At 38.2% G+C, this 24,107-nt stretch overlaps 2 protein-coding genes across 2 annotated transcripts; both read left to right on the top strand.

Annotated features, from left to right (window-relative positions):
• The first annotated feature begins 8,377 nt into the window (after positions 1-8,377).
• LOC106728422 (olfactory receptor 1J4-like) lies at positions 8,378-9,315 on the top strand. Its single transcript, XM_014562950.2, is given in 2 exon segments — positions 8,378-8,666; positions 8,669-9,315. Coding segments are annotated over 2 exon segments (936 nt in total).
• A 9,019-nt stretch (positions 9,316-18,334) lies between these two features.
• LOC102512839 (olfactory receptor 1361-like) lies at positions 18,335-19,218 on the top strand. Its single transcript, XM_014568282.2, is given in 2 exon segments — positions 18,335-18,794; positions 18,797-19,218. Coding segments are annotated over 2 exon segments (882 nt in total).
• Positions 19,219-24,107: the final 4,889 nt, after the last annotated feature.

Genomic DNA, 24,107 nt, shown 5'->3' with positions numbered 1-24,107 from the left:
TTGTTTAATTCTAGTGGTTTGAAGACATACGGGAATATTATTGTGAAATTCTGAACTAAAGCAGAGACAGTGAAGTTAATTACAGTCACATTTAACTTGGTGTGGTTGTTTGTGGGAAGTGTGTTGGTACATATCAGAAAGTTAGTGGAATAGAACAGTTTAGGTAAACTGAGATGGCAATTTTATACCTTTTTCATTAAGTGAGCAAATACATGCCCAGAAGTGAGTGTGACATGGGGGCCATGATTCTGCTGATCCACATGTGAGCCCCAGTTTCCATGGGCCTCTCATGATGTGAGCATCCTATTCCGATACATGTGAATTCTATTTTATATACTGGAAGTTAATTTTAATTTGCCTTTTGAAGTAAAAAATGTGGAGAAAATGCAAGCTAAATACTTTGCTGCATATAACAAGGAATGGCAAACTATTTCAATAGAGAAAACAAATTGGCTGTGCTTAGCTTTTGGGGAACTGGACATTGGCCTCAATTTTGTTAGCTCTTACGATATTCACCACAATAATTTTTTAAAATTTATTGACATATAACATTGTGTGAGTTTAAGGTGTACAATGTGTTGATTTGATACATTTATATATTGCAATACGATTACCAGCATAGCGTTAGCTAGCACCTCTATCACATCATATAGTTATCATGTCTTTTTTGTGGTGGGAGCAATTAAGATCTAATCTCTTAGAAACTTTGAGGTTTGTAGTGCAGTATTGTTGTCTATAATCACTCTGCTGTGCATTAGTATCTCCAAGACATTTATCTGCTAGTTGCAGGTTTGTACCCTTAAACAGCATCTCCCCAAGACCCCCACTCTCTGATAACCACCATTCTACTTTCTGTTTTTGTGTTTAGCTTCTTTAGATTCCACGTATAAGTGATGTCATACAGTATTGTCTTTCTCGGTCTGACTTACTTCACTTAGCATCATGCCCTTAAGGTCCATCCATGCTGCAACAAATGGCAGGATTTCCTTCTTTCTCATGGCCGAATGATATTGCATTATGTACATGAACCACATTTTCTTTACCTGTTCATCCATTGATGGACATTTAGGTTGTTTCCGTATCTTGGCTATTGTGAATAGTGCTGTAATAGACGTGGGAGTGCAGATATTTTTTAAAGATATCCTGTTTTCATTTCCTTTAGATATATACCCAGAAGTGGAATTGTTCCATTATATGGTAGTTGTATTTTTAATTTTTTGAAGAACCTCCATAGTTTTCCATATTGGCAATACCGATTTACATTTCCGCCATCAGTGCCCAAGGGTACACTTTTCTCCACATCTTTGCCAACACTTGCCTTTTTGATGACAGCCATTCTAACATGTGTGTAGTGCTATTTCACTGCAGTTTTGATTTGCATTTCCCTGATGATTAGTGATGTTGCGCACCTTTTTATGTAGTTGTTGGCCATTTGGATGTCTTCTTTGAAAAGTGTCTGCTCAGATCTTCTGCTCATTATTTAATCAGATGTTTTGGTTGTTTTTAAATTATTGAGTTATGTCAGTTCTTTATATATTTGGATATTGACTGCTCTCAGATATATGGTTTGCCCAGTATGTTCTTCTATTCTGCAGTTTGCGTTATTATTTTCACTGTTTCTCTTGCTGTGCAAAAGCTTTTTAGTTTGATGTAGTCCCACTTGATTTTTGCTTTTGTTATTTGTGCTTTTGGTGTTGTATCCAGAAAACCGTTGCCCAGATTAATATGAAGGAGCTTCTTTTCTGTTTTCTTCTAGGAGTTTTATGGTATCAGATTTTATGTTTAAGTCTTTAATCCATTTTGAGCTAATTTTTGCATATGGTGTAAGATAGGGGTTCAGTTTTATTTTTCTATATGTGTTTATCCAGTTTCCCCAACATCATTTGTTGAAGAGATTATCCTTGCTGCACTGAATGTTCTTCATTCCCTTGTCAAAAATTGATTGGCAAAAATGAATGGGTTTATTTCTGGAGTCTAATTATATATCCTTTTGCAAGTACCACATTCTTTTGATTGCTTTAGTTTTGTAATAAGTTTTGAAATAGGGACAGATGAGTCCTCTTTGTTCTTTTGTTTTTTTCAAGGTTATTTTGGGTATTCATAGTTCCTTGCAATTTCATAGGAATATTAAGCTTGCTTTGTTTCATTTATACAAAATAGTCCATTGGGATTTTGATAGAGATTGTATTGAATCTGTAGGTCAATTTGTAAAGACTTGTACAAAATAACATAACTCAGTGGGGGAATGGGTCATATTGCAATGAAAGACAAGTAGTGTAGACTGGGAGACCTTGACTGCCAGCAGAGCCATTTGGAGCAAAAAATGGCAGAGGACAGAACTCCAGGGATAGTTCCTCCCCCCAAACACCAAAAAACTTGGCAAATACCATTAGAAGCAACTTTACTGGAACTCTAAAAGCTAGGTAAAGGTTTACATCATCAACAAGAACAGATAGCCAGGAGAAAAGCCACTGAACCAGGATAGAAGATCTTTGTGGAATTTTAAATTAACCAGTCCAACACCCCAGTTGGTCTTGGTCACAACAGTTTGCATTCCCAAGAAACTCTCAAATTCTCATATAATCTCAGATATTTCTTTTTTTTTCTTAGCAGAGTCATTTTTTTAAACATTTTTTTATTGATTTATAATCATTTTACAATGTTGTGACAAATTCCAGTGTAGAGCACAATTTTTCAGGTACACATGAACATATATACATTCATTGTCACATTTTTTTCTCTGTGAGCTACCATAAGATCTTGTATATATTTCCCTGTGCTATAGAGTATAGTCTTGTTTATCTATTCTACATTTTGAAATCCCAGTCTATCCCTTCCCACCCCCCACCCCCTGGGCAACTACAAGTGTGTATTCTATGTCTATGAGTCTGTTTCTGTTTTGTATTTATGCTTTTTTTTTTCAGATTCCACATATGAGCTATCTCAAATGGTATTTTTCTTTCTCTTTCTGGCTTACTTCACTTAGAATGACATTCTCCAGGAGCATCCATGTTGCTGCAAATGGCGTTATGTTGTCAGTTTTTATGGCTGAATACTATTCCATTGTATAAATATACCACAGCTTCTTTATCCAGTCATCTGTTGATAGGCATTTGGACTGTTTCCATGTCTTGGCTATTGTAAATAGTGCTTCTGTGAACATTGGGGTGCAGGTGTCAGCAGCAGCATGTTCTAGCAATGAAGCTAGAACACTCCCTTACACCATACACAAAAATCAATTCAAAATGAATCAAAGACGTAAACATAAGACAAGATACAGTAAACATCCTAAAAGAAAATATAGGCAAAACATTATCTGGACATACATCTCAAAAATGTTCTCCTAGAACAGTCCACTCAAGCAATAGAAATAAAAGCAAGAATAAACAAATGGGACCTAATGAAACTTATAAGCTTCTGCACAGCAAAGGAAACCATAAGTAAAACAAAAAGACAGCCTACGGAATGGGAGAAAATTTTTGCAAATGAAACCGACAAAGGCTTGATCTCCAGAATATATAAGCAGCTCATACGACTGAATAAGAAAAAAATAAACAACCCAATCCAAAAAATGGGCAAAAGACCTAAACAAGCAATTCTCCAAGGAAGACATACAAATGATCAATAGGTACATGAAAAAATGCTCAGTATCACTAATTATCAGAGAAATGAGAATCAAAACTAAAATGAGGTATCATCTCACACCAGTCAGAATGGCCATCATTCAAAAATCCACAAATGACAAATGCTGGAGAGGCTGTGGAGAAAGGGGAACCCTCCTACACTGCTGGTGGGAATGCAGTTTGGTGCAGCCACTGTGGAAAACAGTATGGAGATTTCTCAAAAGACTAGGAATAGACTTACCATATGACCCAGGAATCCTGCTCCTGGGCATATGTCCAGAAGGAACCCTACTCCAAAATGTCTCAAGGTATTTTTTAATTTCAACTTTGATTTCATCATTGACCCATTGGTATTTTAATAGCATGTTGTTTAATCTCCATGCTTTCCTTTTTTCTCCTTTGTTTCTCTGCAGTTGATTTCTAACTTCATGGCATTGTGGTCTGTAAAGATGCTTGAGATAATTTCTATCTTCTTAAAATTGTTGAGGCTTCTTTTGTGCCCAAGTACATGATCAATCCTAGAAAATGTTCCCATACACATTTCATACTTGGATCTGTTCAATAAAGATTATGCTCAAAATAAATGTTATTACAAGATATTGAATATAGTTGTCTGTACTATACAGAAGAAGCTTTTCTTTTTTCAATCTTAAAGAGTTCTTTGTATATTTTGGACAACTATCCTTTATCAGATGTGTGTTTTGCAAATATTTTCTCCAAGTCTGTGGCTTATCTTCTCACTCTGTTAACATTGTTTTTTGCAGAGCAGAAAATTTTAATTTTAATGAAGTCTGGCTTATCAAACAATTTCTTTCATGATGGTGCCTTTGGTGTTTTATGTAAGTCATGGCCATAGCCAAGGTCATCTAGATTTTTCTCTCATTTATATTTTAGAAATTTAAAGGTTTTTTGCTTTACATTTAGGTCTATGATGTATCCCTATGGACCTTTCCTGTTATGGGTACTTCCCATCCCTGCAACTTTACTGTGGGATTAGGAGCCTTGGTCGTTGGTTGTGGAGGGGTGCTTGCACAGAGAACATAGGAGTGGTTCCCTGATCTCAAAGTGTGATGGCTGCCTGGCAATTTTAGGTTCTTCATTCTGGAAGGCATGAGACAAAGAAAGGAGTTACTCTGAGTTCAGGAGTAATCGACCCTAATTATCTTGAAGAACTACAGGCGATTTCCCTACCAGTAATAACATTAAACAGGCAATTGTAGCTCTGTCACATGATGCGTAAACAGAGCAGGATAAGCAAGAGTTCTGACGAATGAAGATCTGGGTCTCCATCAGGGAAGCAATCTTGACTGGTGGTAGTGTTGGAGGAGGATAAAGGAAGTCAATATGGATGGTAAAAGGAAGGCTAATGATAAATTTCAGTTATAGCCTTGGGATCAGCTGTAGTGGCAAAGACTGTAGTTTGTTCCACTAACGCACCCTTTTAAATTCTGTTTATAGAGTGTATGACTGGCTCCCATCCTCCAGGCTCAGCGTGGGGGCACGGGTAGAGGTGGGTAGTACATGGTGTGGAATGTAGCTGATGCCCGCCCTGGAGCTCCTTGTCCCGCTTGGGTTATTGGAAGCGGCATTAGACAGTTTTCAGCAAGCTCACAGCGTCTTAGTGAAGTGCTTGCGTTTTTGCTCTGTCTGAGGGCTTTCTCTGGCACTGAGGGAGTCTGCAATCATCCAGCCAATGAAGATGTCAGTTCACATATGTTGGACAAAGTGGGGATAAAAGTGGATAGCTTAGCTGACTGAAATGTGAATCACATAATTTTATCGTTACTCTGTGGGGACAATTTAGTTCTTTCTTAGGGAGGGAGTAAGTTCTTACCAAGATCAAGAGAATTCATTAATCAAAAAATTCAATCGTTCACTCAATATCAGTTCTATAACAATGTCAATGATTCTAGATGTAATTCTAGATGTAATATATATGTATATGTATGTATATATAATTGTTTATTTTTGGAAGATACAAAGAGAATGTGTCAAGAGCTGTTATTTATTTGCACTCATTGTGTGCTTTAGCGTGAATCGTCTCGTTTAATCTCAGTAACAACTTCGTGATGACGATGCAGTTGTTACCTGCACCTCACAGCTGATGAAACAGGGCTGAGAGGCTACTTAGTGTGCTGAGGGCCAACAGTTAATGAGCGGCATGGCCCAGGCCCAGTGCTTCTTCTGAGCATTGAGCCCAAGGACTCCACCTCCTCCCTCTAAAAACGCTGAAGTCTCTCCCAAGGGAGAGAAGGTACCTGCAGGATGTGGAGTTAAAGCCAGATTTGCGCTCTCATGGTAGCAAGTGTAAGCGGTGTGGGGGTTTGCAGAAGCCAGACTTTCTGTTCCTGGACTGTAATGTGCTGATGGGAGAGGCTGACCCAGTGGGCTGGCAGCATTGGAGTTGTGGATGACTGAGCCATCCTTACTCCTGGAACTGTGAGCAGGCGGAGAGGAGCCCAGGGTGGCCCTGAGTCTGGGGTACCCTCTCAGGTGACTGTAGCAGCTCAGTCCCTCAGCCTCCGCACAGGCTCCTCCCCAAGGCATTGGAGGCAATTAGTCTACTTTGATTCTTTCCTTAACCAGGAGCTTAGGGACTTTTTATGTGTCCTCTCTGAGGTTTATAACATGGTATCCTCCCGCCTGTGGCTCAGGCGCTCAAGGACAGTCACAGAAAGCTCAGGAGGTCACGGGCTCAGAGAGGGCTCTTCTTACTTTTTAGTTCATGGGGTTCTCAACAGAAGCTCAATGCTTAGTAAACTGCTTGGGTTAGAAGGTGCCTGAGCTCCCTGAGTGGCACAGGTCAGCGTGAGCTGGGAATTCTAGGTGGGCAAGACGTGTCTCTGCGTCTAGAGGTCTGCGTATGCACTCCACGTGGGTCTGTGTGGCGTTTCTTTGCTCCTATAATGTGGATATATGTATGTTTTCTTCATGGTTTTTGTCCCTCTCCGTGGTGTGTGTGTGTGTGTGTGTGTGTGTGTGTGTGTGTTATTTGCTCTATTTTATTTGCAGCTAGTGTTTACGGGGTAGTTCCTGTGAGTGAATAGGGCCCAAGTGCCTCACTCACCAACCACCTTGTGGGGGTTTGTGTCATAGGGGCTCCTCTTTCACCATTGTCTGGGATGGAACAGGTAGAAGCCTGAGAAAACAGGCCCATCCAAAGGCTCCCTCTCATACTTCAAGGCCAAGATCAAACCTCTCCAGGGCTCATGGCCCAGCTGCCTCCTTCACCAGGCCCTACCTGAATCAGGGTTCCTAGTTGGCTCCAACCATCTTGTTTTCTGCTGGTTTCTCTGTGAGGACTCGCACAGTGTATGTCAGTGAACGGCCACGCCTGCACATAACTGGTCAAGTCTCTGTCCTCCTTGGTGGCCATGAACTGAGATAACCAGTGTCCCTGAGCAAGTTCAGTGTCCCTGAGGGAGACTTGCTGTCCTGCACCTATACTTGAGTGACGGTGTCAGTCTTGATTCCCTCTTCAGGGTTATGTCATTGGTAATCCTCACCTGCAACCTAACTTCCAAAGAAATACTAAATCTGGAACCCACCACCAAAAAGCTGAGTGACCTTAGGTAAGTCATTTATCTCTTTACCCTCAGTTTTCACATCTATAAAATAAGGATATAATAGTCGCCTTGTGTATCAAACAATCCTTAAATATATAATTATTGCTTTGAGAGGAGTTAAAGCATGCAAAAGTTCTTTGTAAATTGTATAATGGACAAATAAATGTGAGTGGCAAATTTTTCTTAGAGGGAGTTAAGAACATTTTTGACAAAGGTAGTGGACATAATACAGCTTCTCTGGATATTCTAACCAGCGAGGGTATAATTTCTATGCAGAGGAGTTTAAGACATGGATTTTGGTGAGGCAGACAAGTGTTGTGATTCCATCTGCTACACTTAATTATATCTTTGCACATTTACATAATACACAATTTTGTTTTCTTATAGTCAAAATAAGTATAATAATCTCATTTTTAGAGCTTTAATGTGGATTTAATTTGAAAGTGCATGTTAAACACTTGGAATAATGCCTGGTACTATTATTAATGTTGGTTTGGAAGCCTGGATTGGACACTTGATAACAGGGAATTTGACACAGCCAATTACACTGAAGTTCTGTGACAAAGCTTCAGTAATTCTTTCCCAATGTAGGGAGTTTCACACCCATTTTAAGAGAAAATGACTGATACCTCTTACCTGGTACCCTTTAAAAAGATTTTTTGTGTTTTTTTGTTTTATGAGGGGAGGTAATTAGGTTTATTTATTATTATTATTTATTTAGTGGATATACTAGGGTTCGAACCCATGACCTCGTGCATGCTAATCACACGCTCTTCCACTGAACTGTACCCTCCCCCCGGTACCCTTTTTACATTTTGATCTCAGCAAATTATAGAGGTTTGAACCTGGCTTGATATAAAGATGTAAACTCCTTGAACACAGAGACTTCTTATTTCTTGTTCACTACTATGTACTCAGTATGGGACAGAGCTATTTTTCAATAAATATTTGTTGAATAAAGAAATTTCCTTTGGTTTCTTTGGAAAAAGACTTGATTAATGTGAGGATTTGATCTATTATTGGAGCCAGAATGGGGCAGACTGATTCATACAGCAACAACTGTGAGAAATAAAGAGAAAAGTAGCTAAAAATAAGAATTTTCACACTAAAAAGGCCATTACTATAATGCTATGGCATGTTCACTGACATTTCCCACTTTCCCCAATTCCCACCAGAGACAAGAAGGGCATGAGGAGGGGGAACCAGAGCAGCATGTCCGAGTTTCTCCTCCTGGGGCTCCCCATCCGGCCACAGCAGCGGTGCGTGGTCTTCACCCTGTTCCTGGGCATGTACCTGACCACGGTGCTGGGGAACCTGCTCATCATCCTGCTCATCAGGCTGGACTCTCGCCTCCACACCCCCATGTACTTCTTCCTCAGCCACTTGGCCTTCTCTGACATCTCCCTCTCATCTATCACTGTCCCAAAGATGCTGGTGAACATGCAGACTCAGCAACGATCCATCCCCTATGTGGGGTGCATTCCCAGATGCATTTTTTCACACTTTTTGGTTGTCTTGACAATTTCCTTCTTGCAGTGATGGCCTATGACAGGTATGTGGCCGTCTGTCAGCCACTTCACTACACCACCATCATGAGGGAGGAGCTGTGCATCTCATTAATAGCTGGGTCCTGGGTCTTCTGTTGTATCCATGCCCTGTTGCACACCCTCCTCTTGGTCCAACTGTCCTTCTGTGCTGACAATACCATCCCCCATTTCTTCTGTGACCTCACTGTGCTCCTCAAGTTGAGCTGCTCGGACATCTCCCTCAATGAGCTGGTCATCTTCACTGAGGGAGGAACGCTGTTCATCCTGCCTTTGAGTAGTATCTTAGCCTCATTCATTCATATAGGGGCTACCATCCTGAGAGTCCCCTCCACTAAGAGACTCTTTAAAGCTTTTTCCACCTGTGGCTCCCATCTCTTTGTGGTGTCTTTATACTATGGGACACTTGCTGGTGTTTACTTTTTCTCCTCATCATGGGACTCCAATAACAAAGACGTGATTGCTTCAGTCATGTATACAGTAGTTACTCCCATGCTGAACCCTTTCATCTATAGCCTCAGGAACAGAGATATAAAACAGGCCCTAGAAATAGTTGTCAATAGGGCTAACTTCTTGAAGTGACAATGACTAAATCCTCTTACTGCAGTCATGAACGCAGTGAGCTAGATCTCCTAAAATTATTATATGGTTGGCAACTCTGAATACGCATTCTGCTGTCATGTGCAGTGTTGTTAATATGTCAGTTAGGTCCAGTGTGTTACTTGGGTTGTTAAATATTCTTTATCTTTAATTAATTTTTTTCTGCTTTTTCATCATCTCATAAAATACATAAAAAAATATGTGAAACATGTCACACAATTATAATTGTGGATTTGTCTTTTTCTCCTTCAGATATGTCAGTTTTTGCTTAAATACTTGTTATACTATGTTATTTGAGAACACACATATGTAGCATCATGATCTGCTCCTTGGTGGACTGATTCTTCTATGTAAGATGTGCTGAAGCTGGCTTGCACTGGCTTCAAGATGATTATGAACATCTCTTTCCAACTCCACATTCAATGACAACATATTGGTAGACTGAAATCAGCCATAGAGGGGATAATTACACTATGGAAATTGGTCAATGCTACAAAGCAAAGCTCACCCTCAATAGCCATTTCTTATTCATTTAACAGCACACCACTGCACTTCTAATTAGGAGATATTTCTCTTTAGCAATGGCTCCTACCTTAATATCTCAACTACCTCCTAAGATATTAATATGGATATACCAGCATTCTTTTCATTGGTGTTTACATGGTATTTCTTTTCCATCAGTTTACTTCATACTTTTCTATGTCCTTAGATGTGTAAAGTGTTAGAGTTAGTTCCCTAACAGTGTGAAACTGGGTTTTACTCTTTTTATATAGATTGACAATCATTGTATTTCTAGGGAATTTGATCTATTAACATCAAATGTAGCCAGAATGCATTTGAAGTTATATTTTCCATATTTCTATATGCTTTCTAATTGAGATACCTGGGTTCATATTTATTCTCTCTTTTCTTTTTCCCTTTTGATATTTAAGTATGTATTGTGTTATTCTATCCCTTCCTCTATTTACTTATTAATCATACATTGTTATTATTTTATAATTCTCTTCTGTGATTTATGTAGAGATTTGATCTTGCTTTTTCTTAACATTTTTAAATTTTAGTATAATAAACATGGCATGAAATTTACCATTTTAACCATTTAAAGTATACAATACAGTGGCATTTAGCACACTCAACACCACTATCTTATTCTAGAACCTCAAAAGGATACTCTGCAGAACATCAATGCAGTTAAGTAATTTGCAGGTATGAAAAAAATAATGATAAAGAAATCTATGAATAAATATGGAGGGACTTCCAGGACAAATTTTGAAGTGAAAACAGCAATGTGTAAAAGAGCATCTACAGCATGCTACTTTTTGTGTAAAAATAAAGGGAAAATAAAATATACATGTATCTGAACATTTGAGCAAAAAGAAACACAATAAGAATAAATCAGAAACCAATGAGACTGAGGAAGGGGGCCAAGATGGTGGAGTAGAAGGATGCTTGTAGCTCACCCTCTCCCACAAACACACCAAAACTCACATCCATGGATCCACTCAGCCAACCAGAGCACCTGCAGAACTCCGACAGAACATTGCCCTCTTCAAAAGACAAAGATGTCAAAAACCTGTTTTATTCCTGCAAAGGTGTTAGACAGATAAATAAATAAACTCCTTAAGGACCACAATAGGTAACTGATACTCCATAAGCCACAGTGCCAGAGATATATGAGCAAGATGAAGAAGCAGAGGAACTACTGCCAATTAAAAGAGCAAGAGAAATCCCCTGAAAGAATGATCAATGAAATAGACATTGATGGCCTACTAGATGAAGATTTCAAAAAAGGAATGATCAATGTACTGAAGGAACTAAAAGAGATAGTGTTTAGAGATATAAAATATGTCAAAAATGAAATTGAAGCTATAAAGAAGAGCCAAGTAGAATTGGTACGCTCATTGGCTGAGATGAGAGCTGATCTAAAGGCTGTACAAAGCAGACTAGATAACGCAGAGTAATGAATAAATGACCTAGAAGACAGGACAACAGAATGCACACAATCAGAACAGCTGAGAGAAAAACAAATAAAAACTAATGAAAAAAACATAAGGGACCTATGGGATAATATAAAGCGTGCCAATCTATGCATAATAGGGGTTCCAGAAGGGGAAGAAAGAAGAAAGGGAATTGAAAAAGTATTTGAAGAAATCATGACTGAAAACCTCCCAAACTTAAAGAAGAACTCAGATATCCAAGTACAGGAAGTCAGAGGGTCCCAAACAGGAAGAACCCAAACAGACCCACACCAAGACATATCATAATCAAGATGGCCAGAGTCAAGGATAAGAAATGATCCTAAAGGCAGCAAGAGAAAAACAAAGAGTGAAGTACAAGGGAACCCCCATAAGGCTCTCAGCTGATTTCTCTACACAAACTCTACAGGCCAGAAGGGAGTGGCAAGATATATTCAAAGTCCTGAGTGAAAAAAAGATGCAGCCTAGGATACTTTATCCCTCAAGGCTATCCTTAAGGATAGAAGGAGAGATAAATATTTTCAAAGACAAGCAAAAACTAAAGGAGTTTAGCAACACTAAACCCATGCTAAAAGAAATATTGAAAGTTCTACTCTAAATAGAAAAGAAGTAGGATGCTACAAAAATGAGAAATTCATAACTGGAAAGGGGAAAACTACCATGAATTACAAATAGAATAAACACAAAATTATAACAGAAGACATCTAAATCATTAACAGTGGGAGAGGGAAGCAAGAAAATATAGAGGTTTTTTTCTTTCTTTTTAAAATTTTTTGTTCTCAGTAGGATGGGTTTGAGATTATATTACTCTCTGTTTAATAAAAACAGTTATAGTAATGGGCTAATAGACTTACAAAAAAGGGTAACCACAAGCCAAAAACTTACAAGGGAGTCACAAAAACTAAATAAAATCCAAGAGAATACAAAGGAAAATTACCAAACCAGAAAAGGAAGAGGAAAGGAACAAAGAGAAAATACCAAATCAACTGCAAAAATAAGTTCAAAATGGCAATAAACACACATCTATCATTAATTACTGTAAATGTTAATGGACTAAATGCTCCTATCAAAAGACATAGAGTGGCAGACTGGATAATAAAGCAAGAACCTTCAATATGCTGCATACAAGAGATCCACTTTAGGGAGAAGGACACATACAGATTGAGAGTGAAAGGATGGAAGAGGATATTCCATGCAAATGGAAAAGCCAAAAAAGCAGGTGTAGCAGTACTGATTTCAGACAAAATAGACTTTAAAACAAAGGTCATAAAAAAGGACATTTTATAATGATTAAAGGAGTAATACAAGATGAGGATATTACACTAGTTAATATATATGCACCCAATATAGTAGCACCTAAGTACATAAAACACTTACTAACAGAGATAAAGGGGGATATTGATGGGAATACAATCATTGTCAGAGATTTTAACTTGCATTAACATCACTAGACAGATCTTCCAGACAGAAGATAAATAAGGCAACAGGGAATTAAATACTACAATAGAAAAATTAAAGTTGGCGGATATTTTCAGAGCATTACACCCCCCCAAAATAGGATATACATTCTTTTCAAGTGCACATGGAATATTTTCTAGATTTATCATGTACTTGGGCACAAAAGAAGCCTCAACAATTTTTAGAAGATAGAAATTATCTCAAGCATCTTTACTGACCACAATGTCCGTGAAACTAGAAATCAACTGCAGAGAAACAAAGGAGAAAAAAAGGAAAGCATGGAGATTAAACAATATGCTATTAAAAAACCAATGGGCCAATTATGAAATCAAAGTTGAAATTAAAAAATATCAGACAAATGATAATGAAAACACAACCACACAAATTTTATGGGATGTAGCAAAGGCAGTGCTAAGAGGGAAGTTTATAGTGATACAGGCCTTCCTCAAAAAAGAAGAACAATCTCAAATAAACAATCTAACCCACCAGATAAAAGAACTAGAAAAAGAAGAGCAAAAACACCCAAAAGTCAGCAGAAGGAAGGAAATAATAAAGATCAGGGAGGAAACAAATAAAATAGAGATTAAAAAAACCATAGAAAAAATCAATCAAACCGAAAGCTGTTTTTTTGAAAAAGTAAATAAAATCTGACAAACCTCAGGTCAAACTCACAAAGAAGAAAAAAGAGAGAGCACAAATAAGCAAAATAAGAAAGGAAAATTGAGAAATTATAACAAATAACATAGAAATACAGAATATCATACGAGAATGTTATGAAAAACTGTATGGAACCAAAATGGATAACCTGGAGGAGATGGACAAATTTCAATTTTTTCAATGTGGTGATCTACCTCCTGCTGTCTATTTTTTACTCAAAGACTTGTTTAAATCACGTATTCTGAGGATGATTGATAGTTTTAATATAGATGAGGCAAAACAGCTAGATGAAATCCAGCAAAAGGATGCAGTTGAGTGAGGGCTGGAAATGAGAAAGTAATTGGTGAGCAGAATGGAAACACAATGGCCATCAGAGTTGTCCCACTGCAGTATCATAAAGCCTCATGCCTTACAGTTAATTCAGCTGAGTTAAGATGTTTGGATTAATAACAAAACCTGAATAATTGCAGAAAGGATAAGTTATGAAAAATGGCTTCTTGACATGATGAAATGGGAATCAAGATTCCCTTAAGGTTTTTTCTTGCCTAACTATTGTCATTATGGAGGCTACGGTGGCCCCCAAAGGGTAGACCTTCCCTGCAGACACAGCTCGTTTCAGAATCTTTATGGCTTTTGCCTCCATGAGATAGTATGACATCAGGAAGGAGAAGAAGCAGACTCCTGAGCGACAATCTGAGTTGATAAAGGAAGGTACAAGGGCTCATCCCATTCTAATTAATATTTCATCAGGACAAAATTGGAGCCTCTTGGGGTTGGTAGGGTCCCAGAGTGAGTACATGTAAGTGAGGCTGCCTCACTGGGGCGAGCTGTTCTATAGGAAAGCTTTGTTATAGAAAATGACAAAGAAGGGAACCCCTAATTTTGTGAGAATGTGGAAAAGAAGGAACACAGCTCTACCCAGACTTTCTAACTTGAGTGTGTGATGTTAGATACAGAGAAAAGGTGAGATTAAGATTACATTGCACCATAACAGTAAACAGAAAGGGAACAGAAAATAAGAAATTGTAATCCTCTTGTAGAAAATAGTGTGATATTGGTACCAAAAACCCAAAGAATAGAATGAGGTACAAATATTGCCGTCAAGGGAAGCAGTGGGATGGAGGAATTGTCAATTATGACACAGAAAGGATATGTTTTTGAGTGAAAAATGTGAAGGTTTAGATGGAGAATAAAGTCATGGAACCAGAGAGGGTAGAGGACAGTTCACAGTTCCCAGGTGCAAGAAATCTGTGACAGAGGACCCAACTTTTGTGAGAATTTTGAAGATACATTCTTGAGACAGAGATAAAGAGGTTCAGATTTATAAATCTCAGATTAACCTTTGAGATTCATCAACACAGGGGAACAGACTAGAAATACAATTTAGCTCAAAAGGCATTATATTGGGGGGGTGGTGGTATAGCTTAGTGGTAGAGCACATGCCTAGCATTCAAAGGTCCTGGGTTCAATCCCAGTACCTCCATTAAAAAAACAAAACACATACATGTGTACACACACACACACACACACACACACACACACACACACACCCACACCAAAAAGAAGGCATTATAGAGAGTGTATTCCTAACATTTAGATATTGATAAAACAGTGAAGACTCATCTGTCCCTTGGTGCTTTCATCAAAGAAGAAAGACAAGAATCAGCATGATTAGGGTTTGACACTCAAGGTTTCTCCCTTCTTCATGACTCTGTACGTCCCTAAGGTACCAGGTGGGGAACTGGGAAACCTGAGATGTTTTTCTGTCTCATTCCAGGGGTCCTTCCTTTTGTTTTGTTCTTCTCCCATATTTCAGTTTAGTTTCCTATTCTGAGGTGTCCAAATCTATACATGTGTATATTTTCACCTCTCTCCTAAATGAACTATTCCTCTCTCTGTCTTCTGCCAACATCAGTATCCTCGATTTCTCAAAGTTGCCTGAACAGGATCCACAGAGCTCAGACTCTGATGAGAAAAATGTTAAGATACTGGAAAATGACAAAGCTGGAGCGATGAGTATAGAAGAAGTGAGCCAACAAGAGCAATACCACTGCTTATTACTGTTTTTGCATATAATTGATCTCAAAATACAGTTTTGCTTTGCTTGGAAGAAAACAGACTCCATGTGATTATATTCTTATCCTCATAATGGATAAATCTGTACTTTGACACCCTCTCCTTCTTGGAGACCATTTTCTCTCAATTTGTCCCCGTGAAGAGACTTATTCAATCTGTCTTCCTTCCATCTTGTCTCCTCGTTCACCTTCACCTATACCTCCATGTAAGTATCCGTGGGTGGCCACTGCCTTGAATGCATAATGGGGTCACAAGAGCTTATAGTTGGAGCTACATCCACTGACACAGAGAAGGATACAGGAAGAAATAAAGACAAAAGAAGACACACTGAAATACGCAAGTTTTATCTTTTGAGCTCCTGCTCAATATGTGATCTTTATTTTTTTTTAAATGTACAATTTTACTTTCCCACCAGTAAAATGCATTAGATGCCCTGTAACTCCACAGTCTCATCAAAATTAGTATTTTCGGTTTTTAAATTTTTAATTTCAGTCTTTCTAGTTGGTGCGTAATAGTAACTGATAGCTCATGCTTTTCTTTTCTAATATAAATATTTTAAGCTATAATTTTCTCTTTAAGCACCACTTTAATAAAAATTTGAATTAGTTGTTTAATTTTTATTCAAATGAAATATGAATTTTTAAATTCATATTTTCTGAGTTTTTAAACCATTGTGTTCAAACTGTGTTTTTAAAATTTTTCTGTGAATTAATGAAGTTAACAATTTAATTTCATTTGTTAAGAGAAGATACTCTGCACTATTTCACGATTTAAGACATTTTAAATATATTGAGACATTTACTAATCCAACAAATGATCCATCTTGTTGAATGCTCCATTTCAACTTGAGAAGAAAATGTTATTTTGGGGTAGGATGATACACAAATGTTATTTAGCCCCAATTTACATCTTCTGTATTTCACCAATTTTTTTAATCTACCTTCTATGATTAACAGAGAAAAGTACTGACATTGCCAGTATAATTGTAGATTTGTCTATTTTCCTCTTCAGTTACCTCAGTTTAGACTTTGTCATAGGCACATATGTTTAGGATTGTCATTTCTTTTTGATGAACTGTCACTCTATAAATATGAAATATTCCTTTTCATTCCAGAAAATATTCCGAAGTCTGAAATCTAAATACCTTGATACTAATATAGTGATCTTTAGAGTAAAGAAAGCACCAAGAGCAATGTCCTTAGAATGGCTTTGATTCTTTATCTGAATGTTAGGAATATTCGCTTCTGGTGGGGTGGAACACTGGACTCATTCAAGAATAAATGCAACCATAGCACTGTCATTTGGCTCTGCAGGGAAAAATATTTATGTAGTTATGCTGATGTAAATATTTTCCACCAATTTTCAGCATTTACTTGGAAGACTTACCTGTGGCTACAACTCATCTTTTGTATGTTTTCAATCTTGACAATATACAGATCAAGGTACAGCTTTCCAAAGTTTGGGAGGATGCAAGAGTGAGGAAGATAAGTGGATGGAATGTAGACTTAAGCATACCATTTAAAAGGATAAAACCAGCTAATTGAAGAGCTGAAATCATTGCAAAATTGGAGAAAGGAGGAAGAGGAGTGAGGATAATGTAAAAAAGTAAAACTTCATTTTTCAAAATAGAGAGCTGAAAGATATCTTAAGTTGATAAAACTGTTTCTTAGATGTATAAGCAAGTAGCACATTTTTTAGAGGCATAGAGGTTTAAACCATCAGAAGAGGTAAAACTAAACATGGAGGTGTGTAAACTTAGGGTAAGAGAACTTTTCTTTTTATTATATGTTCTCTTACACTCTACTATTTTAAAATTATTTCTCTCCCATTCATGAAGAAGTAGATCCTTATTGCTACAGCAACCTCAAAAAGTCACCTCTTCGTACCATGTAAATCTACCGGTAGGGAAAATCTAAGCTGAAAAGTCACGAGAATCTCATCCACTGGCAGATTGTATTATTCCTTGAAAATAAATCATTAATAAAATCAACGATTATATTCATCATTGTTACTCTCATCCCAGGTAGGTTCAGTTGACGTAACGGAACAAGAGAGCTCCCTGACCAAAAGAACAAAGTTGAGTTTCTGGACATCCAAAGCTAGGACCAGATCTTCACTTTAGTGCTCCATCAAAAGTGGAGACTCAGACATCTGGCTGGAGTCTTGACATCTTTCTCTTCTCTTTCCAACTCTGATCACTAGTGAAGTGTGGTGCTTAAGTCCAATAAAACTATCAAGGTTAAGTCCAGGTTTGTTGCTCATATCCTCTAAGACCTTCGGTAGAGTATTCTCTTTGCTTTAATTTTCTCATCTGTACTATGAAATTGAAAGTAGATTCTACCATGTGGAATTGTTGTGAGGCTCAAATGTTTGATATTTAGTTTGCTCTCTAGCACGCAGCAAGCACCAAAGAAATTACGTGTTTAGTGATGCCCTCCTTGTTATACAGTGAATTTCACGAAAGCCGGGACCGTGTGTGATTTCATCCTATTGAGTATCAATAAAATTGAGAGATTTTCAATGGTCAATAAATGAACTTAGAATATACTAAAGAGTGGGTGGGTGAGTGGATGGATCCCAAAACAATGGCAAGGGAGAGAAATTAAAGAAAAAATCATTTTGGAAAGCTAGGGACATCCATGCAAGAGGAGTTTCCTAAAAGAGATCCCCGGGTAAATGTCAGCATTATTTGATCCTAACACTTGCTCTTTGCAGGTGATGTGGATCGTGTCTTATGGCCACTAGAAACAGGACAGAAGTAACTGAATTTGTCTTACTGGGCCTGTCCAGCTGGCCAGAGATGCAACCTGTTATTTTGGGAGATTGTCCTTACCATGTACCTGGTGGCTGTTATGGGCCATGCCCTATTAGTAATTGTTGCCCTCTCCTACCCCAAGCTTCAGACCCCCATGTATTTCCTGCTCAGCCAACTTTCCTTTATTGACATATTTCTGACCACCATCACTGTTCCCCAGATGCTGGTGCACTCACTGTCTGTGAATAAAACCATCTCCTTTAACTGCTGCATGATTCAGCTCTTCTTTTTTATGGCTGTGGGCAGCATGGAAGGCCACCTGTTGGCTGCCATGGCCTATGACTGCTATGTTGCTATCTGCGACCCCTTAAGATACTCGGCCACCATCAGCCGTCGCCTCTGTCTGCGCAACACGTTGAACTTGTGGGTGGTCGTCAGCCTCAACAGCCTCCTTTATAGTGTGTTGGTCACCCGTTTAACTTTCTGCGGCAATCAAATCACCCATTTCTTCTGTGACATCACCCCTTTGCTGAAGCTCTCATCACCCGACCGGTGGTCAATGAAATGCTAATATTTACCGAAGGTGTGGCTGTGGTGGTCAGCCCCTTCTTCTTCATTTTAGGTTCCTACGCCCGCATCGGTGTCGCCATAGCCCACATGCGCTCAGTTGCTGCCCTGGGCAAAGCCCTGTGCACTTGTAGCTCCCACATCCTGGTTGTGCTGCTCCTGTATGGCTCTGTGACCCGCATGTACCTCCGGCCATCGTCCAGCTATGACTTGGACCAGGATCGCCAGGTTGCCATCTTTTACACGATAGTTACTCCTATGCTAAACCCATTGATCTACAGCCTGAGGAACCAGGAGGTCAAGGGTGCTCTGCGAAGGCTTTTCAGGAAACTCTGCATCTCAGGAAACGTCCAACGTGATTCCCAGGCAAGTGAGAAATGTCAGCACATCTCCTGAACCCAAGGAGGAGCTAAGATCTAACTTGAAAATGCCTCACGTAGATGGATTACACTCCTAATAACTGGTGTGGTTCACACTCCTGTGGAATAATCTTCCCTGCTGGCTTCCTCTTGTTGAGATTTGGGAAGAAGTGAGTTTGTGAATAAGTCGTTCTGGTCCTCCACTGAGTGACCCAGAATCTCACCACGCTGGAAAAGAAAAGATATTTAAAATCAGCAAACCTGAAATTCTCATCTTTCAGATCTAATATGGGACATAGGAGATGACTAAGCCAAACTATTACAAATCAGTATGGCCTGCAGAACTTTGATCACCTTAGCAAAGGCATGGCACGTGCTGCTTTCCAGAGAGAAGTCAAAGTGAGTTACAATACTGTCATCTAGAAGAGTGATTTTTGAGTAAACCATAGAGTAGCCTAAGCCTCTTGTAAAATTGGGACAATTTTGTGATCTCTTGTCATTCTCAACTCACAGTCATAAGAAGCAGTTCAATACGTGTAGTGGCCGAAATATTCCATCTGATCTTTTGTGTCACTGATAATAGAGACCAGAGGAGTCTTCACTCTAACACCAGGAGTAGGTGGTCAGATGTGGAACATATAGTAAGTAGAGCTCTTTAGACACACTGATAAACCAGCTGTAATGTGTGAAGGAAAAAGAAGAATTGAGGATGGACTGTGAAAATAGGTGGAATTATTATGCTGTTGATTTATTTGTGGAAGGTTCTGTGGAAGTGGAGGGCATGTGGATTTGGTTGGGTGGAGGTGTGCAAAATCAATAACTCTGTTTTGGCCGTGATAACTTTGTGGTGTCTATCCAAGTGGAGATGTTTAATAGGCAGTGGAATCCATAATTACTGAGGTTCATAGAGAGGTCTTATCTTAAGACAGAAATGTCATAACAAAATGTAGATGATATTTGAAACCACAAGACTGGATAAAATGGCCTAGTGAGAGAGTATAGAAAAGAGAACTATGAGCAGAGCCCTGAGATGGGGGTGCACTCCAACATTTAGAGGTCTGAGAGAGGAAGTAGCAAAGGAAAATGAGAAGTGGCCATCACTGGGAAGAAAGCAGGTAAGTTTGTCAGAATCCTAGAAAAGAGTATTTCCAGAATATAGGAGTGATCACTCTCTCTCAAATAGAGATGAGAGGTCATTCATGGAACAGGTAACTGATTATTAGATTTTACAAGATATAAATTATTGAAAGCTTTGAGAAGGGCAGTTCTGTGAAGTGTTGGGGCAATGACAATTACAGTCATTTCTTGATAACATTGCAAGAAAGTAAGTGAAGGCTGTGATGATAGATATTTCTTCAGTATAGTATTTTTTTTAGGAGGTAGACAAAAAGTGGTGTGTACCTTGAAAAGGACACGAGTCGAGGGGAGAACTTCTTCTAGTATTTGTAAAGACTAGTGACATTAAATATGTTTGTCTGCTGACAGAAATGATCCAGTATATAACGGAAAATTAATGATTCAAGAGAGAAAGTAATTAATTGCTAGAATAAAGTGTTTGAAAGAGGATGAACATCTGTGAAGGAGATGATTTTGTCTAGGAACTCTGACTGAAAAATGTTGTCTGTCAGATCAACAAACAAAGGATGCTACTGTCATCAAGCCATCAGCCCCCACCACTGCCCCCCATGGTGAGCCCTGAGGGGACTCAGGATGTGAAAGAACAGGGTACTGGCCTTAGATAGCTAGGTCCATATCAAAGGAATGATTTCAAGTGAGCCCAGACTCTTGCATCTTCCCATACAAAGAAAAGCACTAAGTTTATTAGAGTTGTCTGGTTTTCTTTAATTAAGCAATCTTTGGATGTTCTGACTACCTGGTTTTTGTTGCAAAACGCCTACATATCTTGGCTCCTCCCTTACCTCTTCAAGAGCAGTCCCTCAGAGCTAGCTGAGGCTGCCTTCCAGGCAGGAGTCCTCAGAAAGTTTGCCAAATAAAACACAATTCTCAACTTTTAGTCTGTGCTTATCTCCCCCCTAGTCGACAGAATCAAGCCATTTCTTCCCCTGCAACAGAAAAGAAGTCAGGGCATGGGGATTCAGACGCAGGTGGGCTGGTGGATTTGATGGCAGGAAGACTTGAAGAGATTCCAACGGAGAGTAGTAGGAACTGGGTTGTTTTTGAGAATTGCAGAAAGACATGAAATATGCTAGCATTTGGGAAAGCAAAGTACTGGGAAATGTTATGGTAAGCCCCAGCGCTGCCAGTATTGAATGCCCATCTGGATACTTTGTTCACAAGTTTAAAATTAGTCAGATCAGTATGGTTAGGTGATACTCTCCCATAATATTCAGCAAATCAAGCACAGTCATGAATAAACAAAAGGCTGGTTTTGCTTAGGGCTGGGGTTTTGCCTGGTAGAGCAAAAGGGAACAAAAGAATTAAGGATGTTTACAAGAAGGTGTTTAGAGTGCTGGACCATAAAACGTATTCTTGTTAAAGTGAGAAGGAAAGGTTTAAGTTAGGTAGTAGACAATAAAGAATAATTTCAAAGGATAAGAGATCCCACTGGTGTCAGAGAACTGTTGGAGTTGGAAAACTAAATTAAATTAGGTGAAGGAATGGAAGCTGATAATGAGATGTTTAAAACTGAGATTTCACCAGTTGTTCAGTTATTTATAATGGCAGCATCTAGGATATGAGCACATAAGTCGGGGACTGAGAGGGGGTAAAGGAATAGATTGCTGAAGCTCAACAGTTCAGGAACTGAGAATCTAAGTTGTTAGTTACATAAGCCGTTTCTGTGGATAATTGTATTTCCAAAAGTAATAATTAAATAGTGGTGGAGAAATTTAGAGTATCAGATGTTGAAGTCATCAAGGAGTGAGGCAGGAACACCAGAAATTTTCCTTATTTTCTTCATTTAATTTTATTTTTCAAATAAACATTGTATATATTTAAGGTATACAGCATGATGATTTGATGTGATTACTAAGCTAATTAACAAGCTAATTAACATATCATCTCCTCACATAGTTACCTTTTTTGTGTGTGGTGAGAGCACCCAGAATCTAATCTCTTAGCAAATTTCTAGGATTCAATTCAGTGTTATTAATTATAACCCACAGGCTGTACATTAGATCTCTTGATTTATTCATTCTATATAACTACAATTTTGTATCCTCTGACTAACATCTACCCATTTCCCCAAATTCCCTGCCTCTGTAACCTATTTCTATGTATTTGACTTTTGAAGATTCCACATATAAGAGATGTCATGCAGTTTTGCTTTCTTTCTGTGGTCTGGCTTATTTCACTGAGCATAATGTCCTTCAGTTTCATCCATGTTGTTACAAATGGCAAGGTATCCTTTTTATTTTTAAAGGATGAATAATATTCATTGTGTGTATACTATATGCCACAATTCCTTTATCCGTTCATCTGCTGACCAACACTCAGGTTGTTACCACATCTTTTCACTTATGAATAATGCTGCAGTGAGCATGGGAGTGCAGATATCTTTTTGAGGCATTAATTTCATTCCTTTGTGTATATAGTGAGAAGAAGAGTTACTGGATCATGTGGTAGCTCTATTTTTAATTTTCTGGAGAACTTCTGTGCTCTTTTCCATAGCAGCTGCGTCATTTTATATTCCCACCAACAGTGTAAAAGCGTTCTAATTTCTGCATAACTTCACCAGCATTTGTTACTTCCTGTCTTTTTGATAACAGCCAGTTCTACCAGGTGTGAGGTAATTTCATTGTGGTTTTGATTTGCATTTCCCTAATGATTAGTGATGGTGAGCACTTTTTCATATACTTGTTGGCCACTTTGTGTAGCTTCTTTGGAAAAATTCTATTGCGGTCCTTTGCTCATTTTTAAATAGGATTATATGTTTTTGTTTTGTTTTGTTTTGTTTTGTTTTGTTTTGTTTTGTTTTGTTTTGTTTTGTATTGAGTTGTATGAACTCCCTACATGCTTTGGCTGGTAAATCTTATCAAATATATGGTTTGCAAGTATCTCCTCCATTACATAGTTGGCCTTTTCAATTTGTTGATTGTTTATTTTGATGTGCAGAAATTTTTGAGTCTGATATAGTCCCACTTGTCTATTTTTGCTTTTTGTTTGTGATTTGATGATGTAACCAAAAAAAAAATTTGCCAAGACCAATGTCAAGAAACATTTCCCCTGTTTTCCTCTGGGAGTTTTATAGTTTCATGTCCTATATTTCAAATCTTTAATTCATTTCAAATTAATTTCCATGGCTAGTATTAGCTAGGAGTCCAGTTTCATTCTTTTGCATGTGAATATCCAGTTTTTCCAACACCAGTTATTCAAGAGACTATCCTTTCCCCATTGTGTGTTTTGACAACTTTGTCAAAGATTACTTGGCTGTCTGTGCTTGGGTTTATTTATGGATCGCTATTCTGCTCCAGTGGTCCATGTGTCTTTTTTTTTTTTTTGCTAATACCATACTGTTTTTATTACTGTAGTTTTGTAATATAGTTTGAAATCAGGAAGTGCGATTTTCCAGCTTTGTTCTTTCTCCAAATTGCTTTGACTATTCAGAGTGTTTCATGGTTCCACACATATTTTAAAATTTGTGTGTGTATGTGTGAAAATGCCTTTGGAATTTTGATAGGGATTGTGTTGCATCTGTATATCACTTTGGGTAGCATCGATATTTTGACAATATTAATTCTTCCTATCCATGCACATGAGATATATTTCCATTAAATTGTGCTTGCTTTAATTTCTTTCATCAATGTTTTATAGTTTTTAGTGTACATATTTTTCACCTCCTTGGTTAAATTTATTTCTAATTATCTTATTTTTTTAATGTTATTGTAAATAGGATTGTGTTCTTGATTTCCTTTTCAGATGGATCATCATTGGTGTAAAGAAATGCACCCCTTTGAAAGATAAGGG

The sequence above is a fragment of the Camelus ferus genome, chromosome 4 (genome assembly GCF_009834535.1).
Source record: "Camelus ferus isolate YT-003-E chromosome 4, BCGSAC_Cfer_1.0, whole genome shotgun sequence".
In the NCBI taxonomy this organism is placed as follows: domain Eukaryota; kingdom Metazoa; phylum Chordata; class Mammalia; order Artiodactyla; family Camelidae; genus Camelus; species Camelus ferus.
The sequence above is the reverse complement of the archived record's forward strand: the minus strand, read 5'-3'. Positions and strand labels throughout refer to the sequence as shown.